The sequence below is a fragment of the Olea europaea genome, chromosome 22, assembly GCF_002742605.1.
Source record: "Olea europaea var. sylvestris chromosome 22, O_europaea_v1, whole genome shotgun sequence".
Lineage (NCBI taxonomy): Eukaryota > Viridiplantae > Streptophyta > Magnoliopsida > Lamiales > Oleaceae > Olea > Olea europaea.
Window position 1 is genome coordinate 194212 of NC_036258.1, and position 24217 is coordinate 218428.

Here is a 24217-nt window from a genome sequence, read left to right on the forward strand (position 1 = left end):
AGTGAAGAACTAAAATAAGACATTATATACACAAATTAATAAATTATTGAATGTAATCTCTGTCAGTATCGCTGACACTATCACTATCAGTATCTCAATGCTTTCCTAAAAGACAGGATAGCCACTCCCCTTTCATACTTAACTCGCCATGTACTCTATTTTTCTTTTTTCTTTAGTGCAAACGAAAGGAAAACAAATCCTTACCTTTGAGTCTACCCAACACCGACGCTACCACTACCTCTGAACAATAGCTGTGCAACCAAAGCTTTACAACAGTCTTCTCCGTCATACACCCCACAACAAACACCGCTATCGCTTTCTCTCAAGGTAATTAATAGATGGAAATCGCAAAATTGAAGTAATGAATGCTATAAAGAACTCAGTTTTCCAACTATCTGTCCAATACCCATCTCGATTTAACTGTTCGTGGGCTCAATTCTTCCGCAAGTAACAGCTTTACTAATTTCTCATTTTTCATTCCCCATATTGATTTCAATCGTACTTAATTATCCATTTCCTACATTGGTTTTGTGATTTCTTCTTGGATGTGTGGAATTGATAATAAGTAATAAAGAAATATGGAGATCGACGAAATATTTAGGGATTCACGGCGGGAAAAGTCCTCATATCAGAATAATTGAAGTCAGTTTGGCGCCAAATATTTCTGATTAGTTTGCTTAGCTATCAATTAGCTGGCTGTTATAAACTACCTTCCCGCCATTTTTCTTCTCCCTATTTAACGTGATTGTACAGAACATTTTCAGTTGAATGAGATATTTTTCCATTTCTCAATTTCCTCTTCTCCTTTAATATGGTATCAAAGTAGAGGCTTCCTTAGCTTCGCAATTTGCTCAATTTGATCCGCCATGGCAAAAAAGGGAGATCTAGCTTTATCATCCATTTTGGCTTCATCTTCATCAATGAATCATTCTTCCATTGATGATGTCTCCAGTCCGTATTACCTTCATCACTCAGACAGTCCTGGTATAGTTCTAGTTTCACAGCAACTAACTAGTGAAAATTATGCTGCCTGGAATCGAGCCTTGACCATAGCATTAAAGGTGAAAAATAAATTCGATTTTGTTGATGGATCGATTACTCGACTTGAAGGCAACACTGAGTTGCTTAATGCCTGGATCCGCAACAACAACATCGTCATCTCTTTGATTCTTAATTCCGTAACAAAGGAAATTTCAGCTAGCATCATCTATTAGGAATCTGCTCATGAGATTTGGAGAGATCTCAAGGAGAGATTTTAGCAGAGGAATGGTCCTCGAATCTTCCAATTAAGGCGTGAATTGATGAATTTGACACAAGGACAATCATCCGTTAGTGCTTATTTTACCAAATTGAAATCAATTTGGGAAGAATTAAGCAATTACAAGCCGTCATGTACCTGTGGAAAATGCGAATGTTGTGGCAACAAAAGGTTGGTAGATCATTATCACATGGAGTATGTCATGTCATTCCTAATGGGATTGAAAGACTCTTATGCACAGGTCAGGGGGCAGTTGCTGCTCATGGATCCAATTCCATCGATAAATAGGGTGTTTTCACTCATTTCACAGGAAGAACATCAGAGAGCTATTAACCTGAATGTTGGATCTGCTGGTTCCTTAGCCTTTTATGCTAGAAATGAAGTGAAGAGGACAGGTATGGGGCAGCCATCTCATGGCAGGAATCAAAAGGAGAGACCAACTTGTACATATTGTGGATATGAAGGAAATGTGATTGATAGATGTTATAAACTCCATGGATATCCACCTGGATACAAGCCAAAGCAGAAACCTGGTTCACACAATTACACAGGTTTTAATCCCCACTCAAATAATAATGTTGTCAATCAAATTTATGGTTCTGTTTCAGACCAATCTCAGGGCAATACTGGGAATTTTATGCAAACCTTGAACCATGATCAGTGCCAACAGTTGATGAGTATGTTGAGCACACACCTCACAACTTCTAAGATGGATGATGAAGTAGCTAATGTTGATCATGTGTCAGGTACAGTTTTATCTGTTTCCATTAATCAAGTCCTTAATTCTCCTAGGCATTGGGTGTTGGATTCAGGGGCAACTAGTCATGTATGCTTCAACCGTGCATGCTTTCACACATTAAAGGCTATGCAAGATGCATGTATTACATTGCCTAACCATGCCATGATTCGTGTGAATTTTGTTGGACATATTAAACTTACTCTTTACTTGGTGCTGGAAGATGTGTTATATGTGCCCCAGTTCAAGTTCAATTTGCTGTCCATTAGTGCACTGACCAAAAGGTCTTCTATAAGCATCAAGTTTCTTACCGATGGCTGTGATATTCAGGATCTATGCAGCTTGAGGATGATTGGCAAGGGTAGACGGGTTAGTGGACTTTACATCCTGGATAGCACAATGAAATATGGATGTAATAGTGTCAAACATATCTGTAATTCTGATTCTGTTGTAATGAATAATGTGGATTCATATACTTGGCATAATAGACTTGGTCACTTGTCTTTTAAAAGACTAGCTGGTTTGAAGGAACAATTACATTTTAAATGTAATAAGGGTAATGAAGATGTCCCTTGTTCTATCTGCCCTCTTACTAAACAAAGGCGTTTATCGTTTGTTTCAAACAATCACTTATCTCCCAATGCATTTGATCTTGTTCATGCTGACACTTGGGGTCCATAGAGTTCAACAACACGTGATGGTCACAGATACTTTCTCACTTTAGTTGATGATTGTACAAGGTTCACTTGGGTCTATCTCATGAAGCAAAAATCAGATGTTCTTGCAATCATTCCTAAGTTTTTTTGTCTGGTTGAGACACAATTTAATAAGGTCATTAAAGCCTTCAGGTCTGACAATGCCCCCGAGTTGCAATTCACAGATTTTTTTAGCTCCAAAGGTGTTCTACATCAATTCTCTTGCATAGAACGACCTGAGCAAAATTCTGTTGTTGAAAGGAAGCACCAACATTTACTTAATGTTGCTCGAGCCCTATTCTTCCAATCCCAAGTCCCTATTCAATTCAATTTTGGGGAGATTGTGTTCTCACAGCGACCTACCTCATTAATCGTACCCCATCTCCTGTTCTACAAAATCAGTCACCATTTTCATTACGTTACAAAACTCCAGTGGATTATGCTTTTCTCAAGGTCTTTGGTTGTTTGTGTTTTGCATCAACCCTCACTTCTCATCGCAAGGCATGTGTTTTCATTGGATACCACCCTGGCATAAAAGGATACAAGTTATATGACATTGTATCAAAATCCATTTTTATAGCCAGAGATGTAGTATTTCATGAAAGCATTTTTCCCTTTCATCCTATCTCAAAAACTCATGAAATCATTGATAATTTTCCTAACCTTGTGTTACCTAAGCCTGCACTTGATATACCTATGCATCATGCTGTCAACATTCCTAATCATGATTCGGTTGATAATGATGTTCCTACCATGTCTTCTCCTGATTCACCTTCAACATCAGAACCCATCACAGAACCACAAGCCACTCCAGTCCATCCCAATCCCAATCTCAGAAGGTCCCTTAGGCATAGCAAACCTCCAGCATATATTTCCAGGAATTTCACTGTAGTCTTTTGGCTAATTCTCCCATTCCTCAGACCTCATCCCAGTATCCTTTAAGTGACTGCCTTGGCTACACAAAATTTTCTAAATCTCATAATAATTTTCTCTTTAATATCTCCTCAAACTTCGAGCCTCAATTTTACCACCAAGCTGTGAGACATGACCATTGGCAGGAAGCTATGGCCTCTGAGCTAGCTGCTATGGAGCTGAATAACACCTGGTGTGTCACTACTTTGCCCAAAGAAAATCATGCCATTGGCTGCAAATGGGTGTATAAAATAAAGTATAAGTCAGATGGGAGTATTGATCGATACAAAGCGCGCTTAGTGGCCAAAGGGTACACTCAACAGGAGGGCTGGACTTCATTGAAACCTTCTCCCCAGTGGCTAAGTTGGTGACTGTGAAATTACTCCTGGCCATAGCAGCAATTAATAGTTGGCATATCATCCAATTGGATGTCAATAACGCCTTCCTTCATGGTGATTTATTCGAGGAAATTTATATGGAATTGCCAATGGGATATAAACCCCCCTCCACATCAGGCAAGCAGGGGAGCATTAGGTTTGCAAGTTACATAAGTCTATATATGGCCTAAAACAGGCCTCGAGACAATGGTTTGCAAAATTTTCTCATGCTCTTATCTTACATGGATTTCACCGGTCTAAATCAGATTATTCCTTATTTACAAAAGGTTCTGGTAATGAATTTGTTGCTTTACTTGTGTATGTTGATGACATAGTCATCACCGGGTCCAATCTCCAAGTTATAGAATCTTTGAAATCATTTCTTCACAGTCATTTTAAGCTTAAGGACCTTGGTAACCTTAAATACTTCCTTGGCTTGGAAATTGCGAGATCACATAACGGCATTGTTTTATCACAGAGACAATATGTTCTCCAGTTGCTTGAAGACACAAGGTTTCTAGCTTGTAAGCATGCAGCCATGCCTATGGATCCTAAAGTTCGATTGAGCTCCTTTGAGGGGGAGTTGTTGGAAGATAGTTCTATGTATAGGAGGCTTGTTGGACGATTACTTTATCTAACAGTCTCCAGACCAGACATTACTTTTGCAATTCATAAGCTCAGTCAGTTTGTGTCTTAGCCGCGGAAACCTCATTTAACAGCCATCCATCATCTACTTCAATACATCAAGGCAACCCCAGGCCAGGGTCTCTTATTTTCTGCTGACTCATCCTTACAATTACGGGCTTATGCTGATGCCGATTGGGGCTCATGTCCAGATTCCAGAAAATCTATTACTGGGTTTTGTGTGTTTCTTGGAGATTCTATGGTTTCGTGGACGGCTAAAAAGTAAAGCATAATATCAATATCATCAGCTGAAGCTGAATATTGTGCCTTATCTTCTACTACCAGTGAACTTGTATGGATACAACAGTTGCTTCTTTATTTCCAGATTACATCTACAGGTCCAGCTTTGACTTTTTGTGACAACCAAGCTGCGGTCCACATTGCCACCAATCCTATCTTCCATGAGAGAACGAAGCATATAGAGATAGATTGCCACTTTGTAAGGGATAAAATCACTGATGGTTTCATCAAGCTGCTACCAGTTCGAAGCAACCACCAACTTGCTGATATACTTACCAAACCTTTACTAGCAACTTCATTGTCTCACCTACTATCCAAGATGGCTGTTGTCAATTTACATAATCCATCTTGAGGGGGAGTATCAGAATAATTGAAGTCAGTTTGGCGCCAAATATTTTTGATTAGTTTGATTAGCTGGACGTTATAAACTACCTTCCCGCCATTTTTCTTCTTCCTATTTAACGTGATTGTACAGAACATTTTCAGTTGAATGAGATATTTTTCCATTTCTCAATTTCCTCTTCTCCTTTAATACCTCACAAAGGTGCAATCTACGTTTGGGGATATTGGAAGTCGGGTCAAACGGGTCGGAGGGGTAAAGAGCACAACTTGAGGTCCCGAGGCAGCTTCTGCTGGAGCTTTTCTGTTTTTCCGCCGATGAAAATTCCGGTAGCTTGATATTGCTTGTGCCGTGATCACACTACTACAGACGCCTTCATGGCTTGCTTTTCACATGGGGTATGTAAAGTAACATTCCTTCTTTATCGTTTAATTTATCAAAGTTTTATTGCTCTTCGCTATGTTGTCATATTCTTCAGGATATTGAACTTTTCAATCAAATTCAATTTACTATTTTTCAAAAAAAAGAAAAAAAAAAGTACATTCACTGGTTATCTGGCGTTTTATATGTTTTCCTTTCTTCCTATTAGCTGTAGTGGGAATTTTAGTTAATTAAATAATTGGGGATAATAAAGTGTTTAAAGTCGTCCACCAGATTGTATAATTCGGCGAAATAAAGGTAAATATTAGGCAATAATACTGAAAAATTGAGTGGAGTATACATAAAAAATTAGAATTTTTGGCCTGTCATGTTTTTGTTGTCAATATTACTTACGACATTCTGTTTTGTGTTTTGTTATGTTGGACAATTCAGTTGATGACCCATTGTTAGCTTAGACTCAATATGATGGAAAATATGAAATGGAGTTTGAAGAAGGGGAAGGGGAAGGGGAAGGGGAAGAGCCCATGATTGCAACAGATAGTGTAGGTTCTATTCATTGATGAAAAAGTAATATGTACCATCATTAAGATTATGAAATCTATCATACGAATTCCTTTGGGTCCAATATTCATGGGCACAAATTTAACTAGAAGACATACGTCTGTCTTAGTGTATATTTCGTAATTTAGTTTGTGAAGTTTGAATCATATTGAGTATTTTCTGTCTGCAGGTCAACTTCTAATGTGTCTTGAGGGTTTTACTGTTTGTCATCTCGCAATAATTTACTGTTAAGATTTAATATAGGAAGCAAGTATACGATTAATTGTTCTATTTATTCTTCTTCTTTTACTTTAGATTGTTTTTGTTGAAAATATAAATTAAGTAAATAAGTTTGACTCGTATTATATGATGGATTGGGTTAAAGCAATGTCATATTGTATTGAGTTAAAACGTATATCGTATGAAATGTAGAATCAACAGTACATTGAGGTAGTTGCAATATACTATTTAGGCCGCCTTTTACATTATGATAAATGGTTTTCAAATCAATTTTTATAATCTATCTTGAAACATGTTGGCTGGAGTGTTATCCAGGCACAGTGTCTCTATTAATTGATTGTTTTCATATTTGATTATGTGCTAATTTGTGTTATTATATGCTTTTTAATGATAAAATAAAGGTATTCCATGTTCTTGTTCACTTTAATATTTTTTGAAGTTTTAATTTTTGATCCTTGTTACATTGATAGATTTGTACATCGGCGATACAATGGAAGTAGCCAAGACTAGATGGCTCATGCCAAATGAAATTCATCTCATACTCTGCAATTACAAGTATTTCAGCATTAATCTCAAGCCTGTGAATTTGCCAAAAAGTGATACATCTTGCTTTTCTTTTCCTTCTTCATTCTTCTGTAAGTTTACCTTATTGATTACTATTCGGAGTTTCGTTTTCTTTTTTCTAATTCCGATTGATTGCTAATTCTCTTTTGCCTTATTGAAGAGGGAGGTGGAAGATTGGAGCACAGCCCACTAATCGATCAAAGACAAGTTGTAATGTAGTCAATATTTTTTCAATTCTTGAAGCAGTAAAACTTCCACTGCACCCAAAGTTGCTGGTGGCTGACAATAATTTCCACTTCTCTTTTTTAACCATTTTCCTCTTAATGCCGACTACTTTCTCCTTGTCTACTTATCATTTTGGAAACAGAGAAATACTGCGTCAGGAGTCTACTATTCAAGTTTATGTAAAGCACTAACTTGTGACAGCTACTATTGAGAATTTCTTGTTAGATTTGAAGTTATAGCATTCTCTATTTATATATCGAGGACTTGATGAGGAGAAATATACAGCAAATTAACCATTAGGATTAGTATGCAAGTAATATTCTATTTCATCAACTATTGTATACTAGTAGATGTAAATAACATATTTCATTGCGCTTTACCACCCGTAATTTGCATTCCTATTTACTCCTAATTGGATTTCTCCACTTTCTTCATCATTTCTTCTTTTCGTGTGATTTTTTTTCAATATTCTCTAGTATAACTTAATCAGTAGAATGCTATGCTAGTTAGTTTTGGATGAATGATGAACCCTATTGCATATTTATTTTGATTTAAGACTATTAATTTAGTTATTTCTTGATATACCCATTGCATTATTTAATTAATTGGTCACCAATTAAATAATTAGTTGTGTGTTGTCGTCTTGGGAGACCCGCATAAGTTTAATACATGACAAAATTAACATATGTAGATAGAATAAAAAATAATTTTATCACATATGTAATTACATAGATTACTTATAATTCAATGCATTTTGGTCATATGAATCCGGACTAGGAATATAATTGGGTCGTGATTAGAATCGACTAATTTGTCTTGAAAAAGAGAATTAAATACACTAGTGTTATCGATTGTTGCAAAAGCATGAAATTGACTATATTATGAATCGGGAATTAAAATAAATGGCAATATGGGGATTCAAAATTGAATACAATCATTCACATATTTAACTATATATATATATATATTATTTTTATTTTTATTTTTTGATTTAGAATTAGTTTAAATAACAAAAAAAATTACGTCTTTTATGTCACAAACATCAAATTTAGTAGTAACTAGTGAACTAGAATTAAACATTATTCCTCATAGGACGATAATTTATAACTCACTTTATTGTTAATTGTTAATGATCTCGTGCATTTGCAGGTTTCAAGCGAACAAGTAGTAAACATAAATCAAAGAAATTGAGCTTTTATTTTCAACAACTAAAATAGATGTATTGACTACTTTCATTTATTTTTATTTATTTATTATTATTCTTTTAAAATAATCTAAACGACTAAAATAGCAAAAACTGTTGCTGTAGGGACGATTTTTTTTTTTTTTTTTTTTTTTTTTTTTTGGGGGGATGCCTTGTGTGCTGTTTTGAGTACTTTATATTTGAAGGTGGAAATTGATATTGTATGTGGACGAGATGGGTGGTGGCAGGCGATGGGATGTACAAGATTGATTGGAATTTTTGGATTTCAGGACGAAGGATGTTAGGCTAAAGGAAAACGAATTGCTATTAAAGAATGAATTCAAATCAAATATATTTTAAATCAAACTCCTACTTAAAATCCTAATTAAAATATATCTGTATTCTGATCTCTATCTTGATCTCCATCAATACAATTTCCATAATCTCGATTTTTGGTTTTAAAAATTCAACATCTTGTAACAGATTATCATCACTTAGTTCATTAAGAAATATTTAGGAACAGTTACTGTATTTTCGTTGCAGCAGCTTTTTATTCTTTACATATTTAGTACCGAAGTTGTATTTCACAAACAACTCCTATGAAGAGACTGGTTTTCTGTATTTTCTTTTAGTGGGCTTAAATGTGACCAATGGCTGTATTTGAATTCTTGGTTGTATTGATGAATATAAAACTGCTTTTACATTTGATGGCCATTTAATATGGCATTAGAGTACGTAAGATCATTGCTACCTCTGATGGTATTTGGACATAGTAGACGTTCGGGAAAAATAAGCTTAGTGTGCATGTGAGGGAGTATGAAGACGACATGGTTCAGTTACGCGGTGATCATTCAATGTTCATAAAGTTGGATTTTTCACTTGGGTCTTGTAATCCTTTTTATTTAATACAAGACTATGATACATCCAACTGTATTTTGATCTTGCAGCAAAATACAAGACGACCAGAATCTATCTTTGAAAATACTTGTTCTGTCTCTGGAGAGTACATTGTATGATTTTGCTAGAATAGATATTCCAAGTCCTACATCTACCAAGGCAGGATTCCCCCTTAGACCAAACTCTGCAAAATTGACTTCATTTGTTAAAAATTTGCTTCCCCAAAAGAGTTTCAGGGATAAACACCCAACTCGGGATGGTGAGAAGACGGTGCTTATTAATATCACATGCTGCTTAGCAAAATGATGCTGGAGGGTGCAAATTTTTGAAGATGTGGTTCTTTCTCTTGTTCTTTAATGGATGTGTAGTATAGGTAGGTTTATCAATTATTTGGTATAGGTTATTGCTATATAATTTTACAGATTTGTCATCTATAATAAAATATTTCAACACAATAACATTACCTTAAAAATAACACAGTCCATGCATTATATGACCAAAAGACTAGTGTTAGGAGAGAAAATCTAGACATTAAGTGGACCAAGACAAATGTGCATGGTCCCTTTCAAATTCTAATTAAACTCTAAAAGTATACAATATCTCGATCATCACCTCTAGTTATTCTTATGATTCTCATTAGTTTCTTATTCTAATTCTTATTATACATGCTAAAAGATGGGTCAATTTTTATTTTTACAATTCTAATACTTATTATAGGAAAAATGTTGCATAGGATAGGTCAATTTTGATTGAGAGAAAATATGGGTGAAAAGATCAAGAATGATTTCGTCGCACATTATACCTTTCTTGCAACAGATTCCTTGGGGGTGGGCAGGGGTGAGTATTGCTAAATTTAGCTAACAACCACACTGTCCCAATTTGAGTCCTTTTAAAAATCATTTTTCTTCCAAACTTATTTTCAATTACACATTTTTCTAATAAAATTTCCACAATAAATTTTTTACGTAAACACAATTTTTTTTCCTAATTTTTAATTACACATTTTTCATAAGAAATCGCCTTTTACCAAAAAAAAATAAAAAATAAAAGAGTCTCAAACAAGGGTTGCAGCAAATCAAATGGATAGTTATTTCACATAAATGAAGAGTGGAATAGGATACAAATGTGTGTTATTCATATCCAAAGTTTTCTTCCATCAAAAAATATTACAACAAGAGCTAGAGCTAAACTGTGATCAGTACATCCAGGAAATATAGTTGCTCGAAATCGGCTCCTTGGAATAAACATTTTCTTGATCCCCAGCTTATGCATGAGGCTAGTCTGCATCAAAATAAAGGAACAGTTTTTATTTAAACCAAAATCCTAAACATGTTGATAATTGATTGTTCTCATTACTAAGTATAATTTGAAATTGTTAAGATGTGCGAATAGTACCTCGGCAACTATGGAATCGCCTTTGTAAATGGTGCAGGATCTCTTGAAAGGGGAACCTTTCATCTTGAGCTCAATCTTTGAGCCTTCCTTACTTTCACCACTAAGTGATATTTCAAACTCAGTTCTTGTAAATCCATCCACTGTCCTCTCTACTTTGAATATCAGCTCCTCCTCCCTGCTCTCTTTTCCCCTAAAACATTGCCATGAACCCTTCTACAAGACTCGACAAAAGAAAATGCACAAAATTTTCAGAATTCTAGAGAAAGTAAAGGGATCATATTCACACAAGAACGCCATTAAAGAAGGTACAAATGCTCTTGATTAATACAAATTATCTCATTTAGGGCCTGTTTGGCGGTGCTTTAAAAGGCCAAATGCTGCTACTTGAACTACGAATGTGTTCTTGAACATGCTTAAACAAAAAGTAGAAGCAAAAGCTCAGACAAACACCCCTTAATAACACATGCTTCGAATTATCCCTTTTCTTTTGGTTTGGACCTTTATGCAAACAGATACACCATAATTACTAATCATGTCTGAACCAGGTTATTTTAACAAGAATTTTTTACACTACAAGATCCACAGTAAAAATCAGTCATTATTTCCCTACTCGATGAATCAATTATCTTTACTTAATTCTAGCAATTACATTTCCTTGGCATTCATGAAACCCAAAATTGATCAAGGACAGATAACTGACATTTACTCGGTGTATGGAGAAGAGGGTATCGCCAGATGCATCGAGAAAAAGCTTTATGCAGTGTGGACGATCTTTTGATTTGTGGGATAAATGCTGGACTCCGTACACAAAATTACCGAATGAATCAGTGAAACCTAGAACACAACCGCTCTCAATTGCCTGGTGTTTCTTGGATACAAAATAATCGAATGGGATTTGGAAATTGGCCTGGAATTGATTCTGATCGGAGGCCTTGGAGTTTTCCTCCATAAAATGATTCAGTTAACAATGGTTATTTATGTAAAAATTATGGGAAAACAAGAATAAATAGGCAGAGGAGAAGGAGATGGAGATGAAGGGATGATAAATTCGGACAAACAATTGGGACTCGAAATGAAAGAAAGCGTGTTATTTGGTGGCACATGACTTGACTTTCACTCACTCATAAAGATAAGGCTAAAGTGACCGAATTGCTTGAAAGATGGGATGATCGACTCTCACATTTTGTGCGTGGGTTTCACATGAATTGAAAAATACCAACCCTCCATATGTGCTCGGTCATTCCCTATGTTAGTGTAGCAAAACCCAACTATTAAAGTATATAACAACAATTATTATGATTATATAAATAAGGAAAACAGTGAAATTTGTGATTTAACTAATTTGATAATGAAGTGCATGATGAGTAACGCTATTCATCGAATGTATGTCTAGATGATTAATACATATCACTAAATGATAAATTCAATTAAATGCAATATCATATAATTCATTCAATTGAACCTATCGACTATGGTCACTTATACTGGTGCTTAGCACCATTGTTGCTAGATAACATTATCCTTGTAGGATAAATGCCAACTTTCTATAATTGTGATACAAAATTGATTTTATATATCGTTTTGATATATGGGTATAATTCATGTAAGTTTTTGACATATAAGGTAAAATTTATGTACAATCTGCTTAATTAACTTGTGAAATGTCTACCATGTAGACATTCTGTTTGCGACGTAGAATTTGTAAATTCATTTATGATTTTGATACAAAGCTAACTTCACGTATGGTCATGTATCGTTACCCTAAGTCAACTTTATTAATGCTTTCATTAAGAAAGATAATGAAAATGCTTTGAATGTACTTTAGCAAAGTTTAAACAAGTCTAAAGTGAACTTATATACTATTCCCCATTCATGGATCATAATCATAATGCCTACAAGTAGATGGAAGTGGAGCATCTTCGTGTAGTCACTATCTGTAATTGGACTTCAAAATTTAGCTTCAAGTTTCCTCTTGCACTTTGTACGTGGCATGGTGATTGATTTAGTTTTCAAATTGCAGGCTTGATATGGTCATGTGTTAAGGATGATGTCCCCAGTTTAATCAAGTTAGCAGAGAGTCCAATAGGACGTCTAAAAGTTGAGTATTAGGATAATCGCACGATTTTGATCAGAAGTTAAGTCGACCTAATCATCTAGTTTGAGACGTTCATTATTATAGATATGGACTAGACAATATTTTTGTCATCCTAGTTGAGTCATAACTTCATAGCCACTTGAGTATGTTTAGGAAGTGTTTATAAAAAACTTAAATTATAAATAAATAGAAATAAGTGATCAATAGGTAAATAGTACTTATATTTCTGATGAAATTAGCCAAACATGGGCTAAGTCGAGCAGCGTATAACATCTTGTTAATCAGCACTAGACATTACGGCATAAACTATAAATTATAAAATCTAAGGATCACTAAAGTTTTTGTGTGTGTAACTAGATGTTCTGCAGAAATTCTTTGGTCTAATCTAACTCTTGAAGTCCTAGCTTCAAAATTCAGAGTGCTCTATCGCGGAAATTCACATGAAGCTAGACACCAGATATTCCACAATTTCAGTGAAGAATTCTCTGAAATATCCACAGGACTCATTCATGATGATAGAGAAAACAATGGAAATTATGCCAAAAAAATTACCAAGGAAATTTTCTCACCAACATCTAACAATTACTACAAACCATTCTAGTCACTTCTCGTGGATTTCCACAATCCAACTGTGCAAAAATGGAATATGCACTTTAAATGGATGTCCGAGTTATGAATATGCACTTTAATTTTTTTTTATTTTTTGGAACGAATAATGTTATTCATAGTCAACGACTACATTATTTATTTTACGTAGCAGCTTGTTATTTAAAACTTTAACATATTATTTGCGACGACAAAATTATAAAAAATTAATGCATCAAATAACAAAGTGTCATGTAGAATGTATAGTCATTGACTATCAATAACATTACTTTCCTTGAACTACACTAAAAATATTTAAGCCTCCAAATGCAGAAAGCACAGCTTATTCAACCTCAACTACCATAAATTTCTTAGCTTTGAACCATTCCTATAAGGAATAACTTTTGTAAGACAGTTTCTTCAATTGTTCGACCTAACTTATCCTAAATATTCCATTGATTTTAGTCCATATATCTACACGATGTGAATAAACTTAATATCGTAACAGACAAAGGTCCTATTTCAAGAAATTGGCATTAGTTCATGAAACTTTCACCATTACACCCTTTGATGAAAAAGCAATTTTAATGGTTCGCGAAGAGCCCTTCCAAGTTAAATAACTTTACCTTTTAAATGAGTTAGTTTGACGGTGAGTTGGTCAACTTTGATACTTTTATAGCATGTTATCTGAAGTTTTCTTGCCCTTGTCCGTATATTTCATTTATTAATTCTCTCATAATCTCGTGGACTGTATCGTCACATGGTAAGCTTTGTCAAATGGGACATAAAATATTAAGAATAGAAAAACTATGTTAGAGCAGTGTAGTGTCGAAAGTACTCGAGCGAAGAGGAGGCAACATCACTCTTTTTTTCCAACAATCTAAAGTCGTGTTGGTGATTTGCTTGTAAATTAAATATGGCATGATCATCAAATTTAAAAGGCATTTTCTTGATTTACTGTATGTGATTGCATTATATGTTTTCTAAAATGATTAGACTTATTATCTGAATAACAATGAATATGTCTTTTATGGGTTTTAGTTGTTAATCTTAGAGATTACACTTGAGTAAGAAAATCAGATTTTTAAGCGTATATTTGATTTTATAGGTAATTGTTTTCAGGGGCGGACCCACCCTGTTTTTTTTTTTTTTTACAATTTATTTAGATGCACTCGTCGGGATGTCAAATGAAGTCAAAATATTGCATTTTTAATACCATTTCGAAGTGCTCATGATCTAGTTTTTTTACTCATTAATGGCATGCGAAGTAGTCAACTATAGCAAAAGTTACGACATGTTAAAGTAAGACGTTTGAAATTAGTATTTTGAGAATTTCGATAATATCATAACTTTAAAAATTCGTTTGCGATCATGTGCTATCTGAATCCACAAATCGTCTATACCATGTAAAAGTTTGTTTCGAAAACTATATAGTTTTCATATCGAATGGGACAAACGGATATCGAAAATAGTTAAATATGTATCAAACGTACGCCTCAAAAAAGATTTCTAACTCGTTTTTTATTTTAAAAAATTCAAGTAATTATTATTTTTGCACGATAAATTTTTCAATATAATTTATATTATTTCATTTGGAAGTCTTATATGAAATATGACGTAAATTTTTTAGGGTCGTTATGAATTAAATGCAATTTGAAGTACTTTCGAATTATATTTTCTTTAAATTTGAATTTCATTTATTTCCTGAACTAAACTTGAATTTAATTTCAATTCATTTAATTTCTATATTCAATTTAATTTACTCAATGTTAGCTCAGCATTTACCAATGAAATGATAAACAAAACTATACAAGTAGCAATATTTATTTAATAATATTAGTAATAATGTAATTATACGACATTTTCAAAGTGTCAAAATATATATAAACTTATTTTCATTGATTTATGTTGTTTATTAAAAAAATTATTTTTAAAATTTTGACCCCACAATACTAAAGGTTTGGGCCTGCCCCTGATTGTTTTAGCGTTTTGTAGCATTATTTGAGTTCTTCAGTTAAATGATATTTGTATAAAACTTAAGCAGCTTATTAAAGATTTGCCTTATATTCATTTGCACGAAGGAAATTCAATGCGTATGATAATAGATATAGACAAATTCCAAATGCGTATAAAAAGCATTAAGAATTTCCTGTTAATTGAAGAGGATAGTAATGCAATGATAGCATCGCTAGGAAGAAATGAAAAGGACTTAATTACTTTAGCACTTAAGCTGTGAGTGTTTTGCATTATATAGCCTTTTAACTTACTTATTAGCAATCTTGCTTGTGGTTGCTAATATAATTTATGTTGTATAAACTTCAAAATTAACATATTGTGCCACCAATGATGAGAAATTTGATTTTGGCAATTAACATCTTCCACTTAAATAAAATTAAGAAAAAAATAGAAAAAAGCATTATTAGGGCACTTCACTTGGATCTTTTCTTTTATATAAGCATGGATCTACAGATCTTTTAATTTGCCCTAAGTAATACGTTCATTAGCTGTATAATTGTATGTGTGCTTTACATGCTGTTATTATAAAAATTATGTCAATTCCTTTTGGTTGACTGTAAAGTTTTTGGTCATCATAGGCACTTTATGGTGTTTAAAGGAGAAAATGAAGTGATATGATTTTAGTTCACCTTGTGTAATATTTGAATTTTGTTTTATACAAATATTTCATTTCACTTCCTTTTAAATATTCTGGCAGTTTCTGCTGAGGAAAGTTTCTCTTGCAATCCACCTTCAATAATTTTAACGAAAATATTAGGTAGTGATTGGTTTGCATTTTCATTTTCAAAACGATTTTTAATTTTTCTCGAAAACGGCCCGTTTTCCGCGTTTTGAGCGTTTTCGATATTCATAACTGAAAACGTTGAAAATGATAAAAAGTCATTTTGCGTTTTTAGTTATAAATTTTAACTCGTTTTCGAAAACGACGGACCAAACGCGTTTTTCGCTTTTTCGAAAACGGAAAACAGAAAATGAGTCAAAAACGGCAAACCAACCACGGCCTTAGTTTTCACTTATTGTCTATGGAGCACTTAAATTGAAATATTATTTTCTCTCATATGAGACGGTTTTGGATTAAAAATGACATTTTAGTGACGATAATGTAAAGTTTATATTTTATGTTGTGAAAAAAAATCATATAAAAACTTTTTATCTTTTTCTAATCTTAGCTAAACATGCTTGTAGCATCATATGTTGATAACAAATGATTATTTTGAAATGCCTAGTCAATCTGAGCTCTTGAAATTTGATTATTTTGGGGTAGATTGACAGATGGTTGTATGATCCAATTTTTTTCTAAACTGCAAATTAGACGAAATCTAAAGCATCCTTACCCTCCTAATAACTATATAGGCCAGGTTATCTTTGCTTCTGTAATGGCATGACGATATCATGCTAGATTTTAAGTCGAAGAGTTATGGATAAGAAACGGTGCATTGACCTCGAGTCCTTTTAGTTCTAAGTCTTATTTGTCTAATTATGATGAGAGTTGGCCTAGTTGATAAAGTATTTATATGGTATAAGAAAGAAAGTGAGGTACATTAACTTATAATAGAAACTACATAGTACATGTATTGATTGACATGCTTTCAAGGTTTTCTATGTGGGCTCTACAAAGTAACTCCTAATAAGTGTAGTTTCTACACTTATTTGGGATCCGAGATGATAATATTTTGTTATTCTTTGAACGGATGAGTACTTAATTTGTTATTTATTGCTTTTATCAGGAAAAGTTTATGTTTCAAAGAAAAATTGGAAAAAAGAACGAAAAATGACTAAAATGAAGCAAATCCAAAATATGGGGACCAAAGTATAAATATCTAATGGTTGATTTGGCCCACAAAAGATACTTTGAAGATTGATAGGAGTCAATTAAATGCAAATTGGAGTGAAAAAGGAAGTGATATGATCAGAGTATTACCATAAATCGACTTCCAATCATATAAGATATCTTCAAGATTTTTGGTCAACTTGAGATCCATTTTTCGGATGGATAACGTTTGAATTGGAAAAATTGTATTTCTAGAAGAATTGTAGCTCTTTTAACTAACTTTCCAATACACTTTGAATAACCTAAATCGGACACTGAAAGAGAAAGTTATGACCAACATATTGAAAACTGTGCAGAAACAAAATTATATGCATAAGGCAACATTCCTTATTTGATTCAAACTCTTTTGGAAGAAAATTTGGATGTGAATTTTGACCTAATTTCGTCATATAAATACAAGATATGGACAACAATGAAAGGGTCTCTCTCTTACTTCTTCATACACAATAGTTTCGTCAAATTCATCAAGAACAAGGTGTTAATTATTAAATTTTGAGAGAGAAGATCAAACTATAAGAAGGAATTGAAGTTCAGTTACATCAAGATTTTGAAGAATTCAACTTTGAACTTGAATATCAACATCTTTTGTATTCTTTCATGATTCGGGTGATATTTTTCTAGTATTCTTCTTGTAATTTATAATTAATATGCTAGGCTAGTTTTCCATTGTTTTGGATGAATGATGAACTGTATTGTTTGTTTATTTTAATTCAAGACAATTAATTTAGTACTTCATGATTTTTTCTTGATTGATTTTGCATTCCCATTGAATTATTTAATTATTTGATCACCAATTAGATAGTAAGTTGTTTATTGTAGTGTAGGAATACTCACAATAAGTGTAGAACGCGGTAAAATCAATACAAAGACAATAGGTATTAGAAATAATATATATGGCATGTACAATCATGTGTGATAAATCCTGTGAATGAATGCATATTTTTCATATGAATTCAAACTGAGAATAGGATCGGATCGTGTTAAACATATGTTTAATATATCTTGGGATAAATTAAGAGTTGAATTAAATGACAATAGGAGGATTCACGATTCCAATAAAAATATTCACATATTAAATAAATATTTTATTTGCTTTCTTAGTTTAAGATTAGCATAGAAAACATACAAATCACAACTTTTTTGATTTTATATTACTTCGAATTTAGTAAAAGCTATTAGACCTTATTCCTCGTGGGAACGATACTCTTAATTCACAAATCTTATTACTTGTACGACGATCCCGTACGCTTGCGGGTTTCACACGAACAACTCGTATGAGTAATAGTGATTTATTCTAGATTTGTAACTCTTATATTGGTATTATTGTGTTAAAAATTATATTTTGGTTGCTTGATTAATTATATGCATTGATTAAAAGAAATGTGAAGACAAGATCAAATACTAGAAACTTGCTATTATTTCTAATTGATCTAGTGAATTGTGATGAAACATAAACTCAATGCTATTAACATTGTTGCTAAACTATGTACATTGTAGATGAAGTATAGATGTTTTATACTAATTTTATTTATCAAAATAGTTTTAATCATACAATGGTATAAAAAATATTTAGTGAAGTGATCTATCATCTAATACCAATTATATTCCTTGAGAAATTTTGCATGTTTCTGTAACGGTACACAAAAATGTAATTAAGCCTCGCAACTTACATCTAAATTTGATGTTTCTAATGAGCTTTTGTATAACTTGATCAACTCTACTAAAATGTACAATTTCTATAAGAAGGATAAGAGTAAACCTAAGTCTAAATCTAAATCTAAAGCTAATGGAAAAGAAAGTTCTTCAAGATGGATATCCTTGAAATGTGGGGGTATTAAACAATTTAATAGTTTTTCCTTTCTTTGGTCAAAGCTTGAGGAGAAGTTGGATGAATATCAAAATATGATACTTTTATTTAAGACTATCTAAGTTACTCTTATATGTGACCCTAACATTTTGTAAAAGTGTTTAGAAGTATTTGCAGACATGGAAAATTTCAAAGAAACTCCTCACGATGGATATCTTTGGAATGTGGATGTGTTTAATATAGATACATCTTATATCTTAATTTTTTTAGTTGTAAACTAACTCTTGAAAAGTGCTAAAATTGAAATTGAATATTATAGGTAAAATGCAAGAGCTTATGCATCTTTTCAAACGTAACTTTGCAGATGTGCAAATATGCAGGAGGAGAATAAGATTCGCAAATTGATGGTATCAAATTATTGTCCAAGAGAGATATAAAATAAATTATAGTCCGTAATGAACATAATAAATTATCGAGGAAGATGGGTTTAAGCTCTAAGGAAGTCACTTCCGGGAGTAACCCAATTTATTGAAGATCTCATGAAGAAGGTTAAATGTGGTAAAAACAACCCACACCGCGTGACTTGTAAAAGCACTAGTTTATTTGTGCTCATCCTATGGTGATATTGCTAATAATAATGTGATGTTAGGAATGGTTTAACTTTGAATGAGTACCAACGAGAAAATTCTCGCGAGGTGTCGGACACATATACCCTTAGAGGACTTACTTATGTGAGAGTTGCCATGAGACCGTGGCTATGAAATTGAGCTATTCTTGAGATACTCTTATTAGAATCAAAATTAGAGTGCATGGCCATTAAAAATGCTACCCGCTATGAATTCGAGCCTAAATCGATACTATGTATTAAACAATTGAAATTTGGCTAAAGGGATCTAATTCAAGGCTTAGTCCATCACAACTCCCTCAAATGAAAATTATTATCACTAAGTAGGGTTTAAGTCCAAAAGACACCTACACCTATTATATAGTTTAACATTGCCACTATATTTTTTTAATCTTAAAATTTGTGGGGAATTGTTGTAACTTAAAATAAGTTTCAACCTTTCAAAAATTAAAATACTTTAATTTAAGTTTTAACATAAAATTAAAGCATCATAATTCATATGATAAATCATATTTTAATGGTTTAATTGTGAGGATTAAATTTATCCCTATAAAAGGGTGTTCTTTCATTGAGGAAAAAAACTTGAAATACAAGGAAAAACAAAATACTACATCTATATTTTATATTATATTTCTATAGTTTTTGACAACTTTATGTGAAGCTGTCATATGGATTTTATCTTGGAGTCATTAGTGCCAAAAGTACTCGTACGAAGGGAAGGCAATACGACTTTAGGACAGTGTCTTCGACGTGACTCTCAAGGCTTGCTTTCTTTCTAACTCTTCTCTACTTATATTATTTGTTCATGTTATTATTGAATTCTTATGGTTATAATTATAGTTGAATTATATATATTAATGTTATGTTTATTATGATAAATATCTACACACAAATCACTTATTTTTCCCAACACAGGATATCCCTTCGAATAATATGAACTGCAAAAATTTCCATATACATTTACTACATTAGGAAAGAGGACTTATTCTCATATTTCTCCTTCAGGGAATTAAGATGTTGCATCAACGCAATCCCACATTGAATGCATTCCGCTGAAGGTTTTCTTTTTCTATTACTTTAAGAACAGCATGCCCAGCAGCAGTACATACAAGATTACCATCAAAGGTATTGAAATAACTACGCCGAATCAAGACCTTTGCAAAGACATCAAGGTTCTTCCATAGGAAGTCCTTGAGTCCTTCCTTAATTTTCAGAAGTATGCCTCTTCTTACCTGCAATAACTTGGTGGGGCCCAAAGGATCCACTGAGATACATTTTAACTCTTCCACGGGTACTATTTGTAGTTCAAGTTCGACGACATGAGGGTTCAACTCATCGAGTATGAAACTTCCTCAAGGACGTCCTCTTATTTGGGACCGTGCCCGACCGGGACATCTAACATGTCCATGTCTACAATTATTATGTTGATGTCCCTAGGTTTTCCTTTCTGATCGAGTTCAAATAACACTCTCGAGCTCCTCTTTGATCACACCCTAACTGTCAATAGCCCCTACTTAGTCGAGAATATTATGCATAAGTGGTGGATAGAGGTGAGGACTCCCAAGTCCTTTAGAGCAGGTCTTCCTAGCACCCCATAATAAGCTGAAATGTTGTCCACCATCAAGAATTCCATGAAGTTCAAACTTGTTTGGGGATGGTTCTTCCATTTCCACCACAAGCGTTATTTTTCCCTTCAGAGTGATGTTATCTTTGATAAAACCGTGTAAGGGATGGTGATAGAAAAGTGGATACCCTTTGCTCTTCCTAAGTGAATACAATTGGCAGTACTTGAGTTCTTCTAGAACTTCCATCCACTATATAGCTGGTTAGTGAGAAGCTCTTGGCCTCTCTAATGTAGTTCCTTTGAAAATATCTTGTTTTGCCTCCAATATAGGGGCCTCCAAAGATGATGTCGATTTCGTGGATAGGGGCATCTTTTGCATTAGCTTGGTAGCCCTATGTTGTTGCTGTTCTCTCAGCCTTTCACCTTCACTCTCTCTCCTCCATCAGGGGATACTTTTCGACAGCAGGGCGTGGCCTTCTCATGCTTTGGAGGCTGATCCTACCTCAGCGGGAATATGTTCCTTTGAGGGAAAGTGTTTTTTCAATCGTTCTTGAGGTGTCGGGCGATGTCCCTGCAATCTACCTTATCATGGCTGTAAGAACAATGGTAAGTTCAATAATTTGATGAGGGTTCGACCTACCTCTAGGTCCTGAACCTTGCCCTTGACCTTTTCCTCTTCGGGGCCATGTTATGTTGGTCATGTTTGTTACATGTTGGTTCCAGAAGTAACATCTTTATAGGCCAATGTGGGCATCACGTTCAAAGTGACTATAGCAAGTGCCTGTCCCGAATTAGGAGCAATTTCACTACCAGCCTGATTCCACTAGTGGTCCATCAGGTGACAGGTGGGTCGTCTCCCATGTTGCCTTTGTTGAGGTTGAAGACCTCTATTTTGACTCTATTTATGTGGTCAATCAACTCTTCTTTGATGACTCCTACCTCATCATTTCCAGTAATACGTCGTAAGTGGTGGTGTCCTGATTTTGTACATCACTCCAAAATAGGGTATTCATGTTTAGACCTCATTGCAATGTCGATAGGGCCTCATGATCAGTGACTTGTACACAGTACGTCATCTCATTGAACTCTGGCCAATACTTCCAGGAGGCAGCCTTCTATACCAAATTTCTGCCGCTCTACTCAAGGTCGGTGAAAAGCTCTGTATTTCACAATCGGGATGGCACTTTTCAGGCTCATGTGAGTTTTATAGCTATTCAAATATTGAGTCGGGTCGTCTCTCCCGTCATACTTTGGTATTTTCGACATCACATAGTGGCTTGGCACTGGATCGTTTCTCAATTCTAGTGAAAAAGGTAAATTTTCATCATCATCATCAAGGTCACAAGATCGCTGGAGTTTATTTGAGTCATCGTCATCATTAGCTTGATACCGTAGGGGTGGATTGTATGGACCCGCTTGATTCTCGACAGTCTCATCACTCCTTTGATGTCTGTTCCTAGGCTGACCAACATGGGGGACATATTCCAAGGCACTGGAGGTTGTTGAGGTTGTCTATGCCTTGGTTTCGCGGGGCAATTCTATCAGATACAATGCTGGACCTTTTAGGCCTACTTTTTGGTTCATATTCTGGTGGGAAATTGTCTTCCATGTCAAATGGGGCCTCAAGGTTGGTCGGAGGCATAGTTTGAAGAAACATCAACTCCTACTTCTCTTTCTATGGGACTAATTTTCCTAGCGTGTCTTGAAGATGAGGCCATTTGGCTCTGCACCTCGTCCTCCTATAGATGTTGTCCTTGAGGTGCATATGAAGGGATTGGATGACTCCCTTGGCCCTATATTTGCATCAGTAATTCTTGCACGGCCAAGTTCTGGTCGGTGATATTTCTCATATTGGTTGCCATGGTGGCTATCTCTATGGTAAGTTGAGTAGCCACTCGCATCCCACTATGCCTGTGATGGTTGTGGGGTCGGGGTTGAGCTGCTGTGGCAACTGCTGAAGGGTCTTCATTTGTGTTTCCCCTCACTCTCCTGGGAGGAACGTCATGGTCAGAACTTATTTTATGTTAACTCAAAATATTCAATTTTTTTTTCAACTTTTGGGCTTCCTCTTGTTCTTTTGCAAGAACAAATCATTTTCAAGGTAGATGCCAAACTTCTTAATAGCAAGTTTTTTCCACAAGGATGCTCGTGTTTGTAGTGTGGTTTTCTATAAATGGCACCAATCTGTTGACCTCGTTTTTTGTAAGGGTAACATGGACAACGGATATCGGGCACCCTCGTGTACACGTAACACATATGGACTGGTTGCTAGTCGACAATACTTCGAATTTAGATTGGAAAAAGCTTTACGACACGAGACAAATATGTTCAGACTCCAATAACATATTTCGAGAACAATTGTACAATAATTAACAACGAACAAACAATTCCAAGATATCAAAGTACACCAAATTCAAGCTAAGCAAGCGTATAACTAACTAAAGAGAAGACAATAAGTAACTTTAAGTATTAAGAGTTGCATTAGCCTTCAAATAATACATGGGAGGGGTATTTATAGTGTTACACATGAAATGATATCCATTCAATGAGGAGCCACGTGACTTCATCTCCTTAACCGAAGCATCTTATCCTAGGCATCAATTTGACCTCACTAGCCTGTGGTGCATTCAATGATTACACATAGCAGCTACCCTATTGAAGCTACGAAATCCACATGAGATTGAATCACAATCCATAAAAGCTAATAAATCAAAGTTTTGAGTTTGATTCAAAAAAATATTGAACCAAGCAACCAACAAATCGCTGACAATAAGTTGACCTCTTGACCACAAGACTTGAGAATCTCACTCGGTTTTTTTGGACCTACAAGAATTAAAATCTTGATAAGTTCGGTAAATTAGTTCAATGAAAAACAAGATGAAAGCAATTTGCCTCTCAATTGAATATATGATAAAAATTGTTCTTTACAAGAAAATAAAGGTCCTATTTATAGGAAACCCATAAGAAAAACATAATTGACACGAAATAAAATTTTTAAAGATTACAAAAGATACTAAAAAAAAAAAA

At 34.2% G+C, this 24217-nt stretch overlaps 2 protein-coding genes across 2 annotated transcripts; one reads left to right on the top strand and one right to left on the bottom strand.

Annotated features, from left to right (window-relative positions):
* The first annotated feature begins 4050 nt into the window (after nt 1–4050).
* LOC111371828 (uncharacterized mitochondrial protein AtMg00810-like) lies at nt 4051–4888 on the top strand. Its single transcript, XM_022994001.1, has 3 exons — nt 4051–4135; nt 4245–4594; nt 4676–4888. Exons 1-3 carry the CDS (start codon nt 4051–4053, stop codon nt 4886–4888), a joined length of 648 nt encoding a protein of 215 aa, XP_022849769.1.
* A 5449-nt stretch (nt 4889–10337) lies between these two features.
* LOC111371259 (protein LURP-one-related 7-like) lies at nt 10338–11756 on the bottom strand. Its single transcript, XM_022993152.1, has 3 exons — nt 11368–11756; nt 10668–10880; nt 10338–10553 (listed from the first exon to the last, which is right to left on the bottom strand). Exons 1-3 carry the CDS (start codon nt 11614–11616, stop codon nt 10407–10409), a joined length of 609 nt encoding a protein of 202 aa, XP_022848920.1. The 5' UTR covers nt 11617–11756; the 3' UTR covers nt 10338–10406.
* Nucleotides 11757–24217: the final 12461 nt, after the last annotated feature.

What these genes read in the sequence shown, in the direction of transcription:
- LOC111371828 (XM_022994001.1), top strand. Translation starts at nt 4,051, where the DNA reads ATGGTGATTTATTCGAGGAAATTTATATGGAATTGCCAATGGGATATA. An exon ending in GGCAAGCAGGGGAGCATTAG is followed by an intron (nt 4,136 to 4,244) that starts GTTTGCAAGTTA and finishes GGTCTAAATCAG; the next exon opens with ATTATTCCTTATTTACAAAA. An exon ending in GTTCTATGTATAGGAGGCTT is followed by an intron (nt 4,595 to 4,675) that starts GTTGGACGATTA and finishes TTTGTGTCTTAG; the next exon opens with CCGCGGAAACCTCATTTAAC.
- LOC111371259 (XM_022993152.1), bottom strand. Translation starts at nt 11,616, where the DNA reads ATGGAGGAAAACTCCAAGGCCTCCGATCAGAATCAATTCCAGGCCAAT. An exon ending in TCTCCATACACCGAGTAAAT is followed by an intron (nt 10,881 to 11,367) that starts GTCAGTTATCTG and finishes CGAGTCTTGTAG; the next exon opens with AAGGGTTCATGGCAATGTTT. An exon ending in GCGATTCCATAGTTGCCGAG is followed by an intron (nt 10,554 to 10,667) that starts GTACTATTCGCA and finishes ATTTTGATGCAG; the next exon opens with ACTAGCCTCATGCATAAGCT.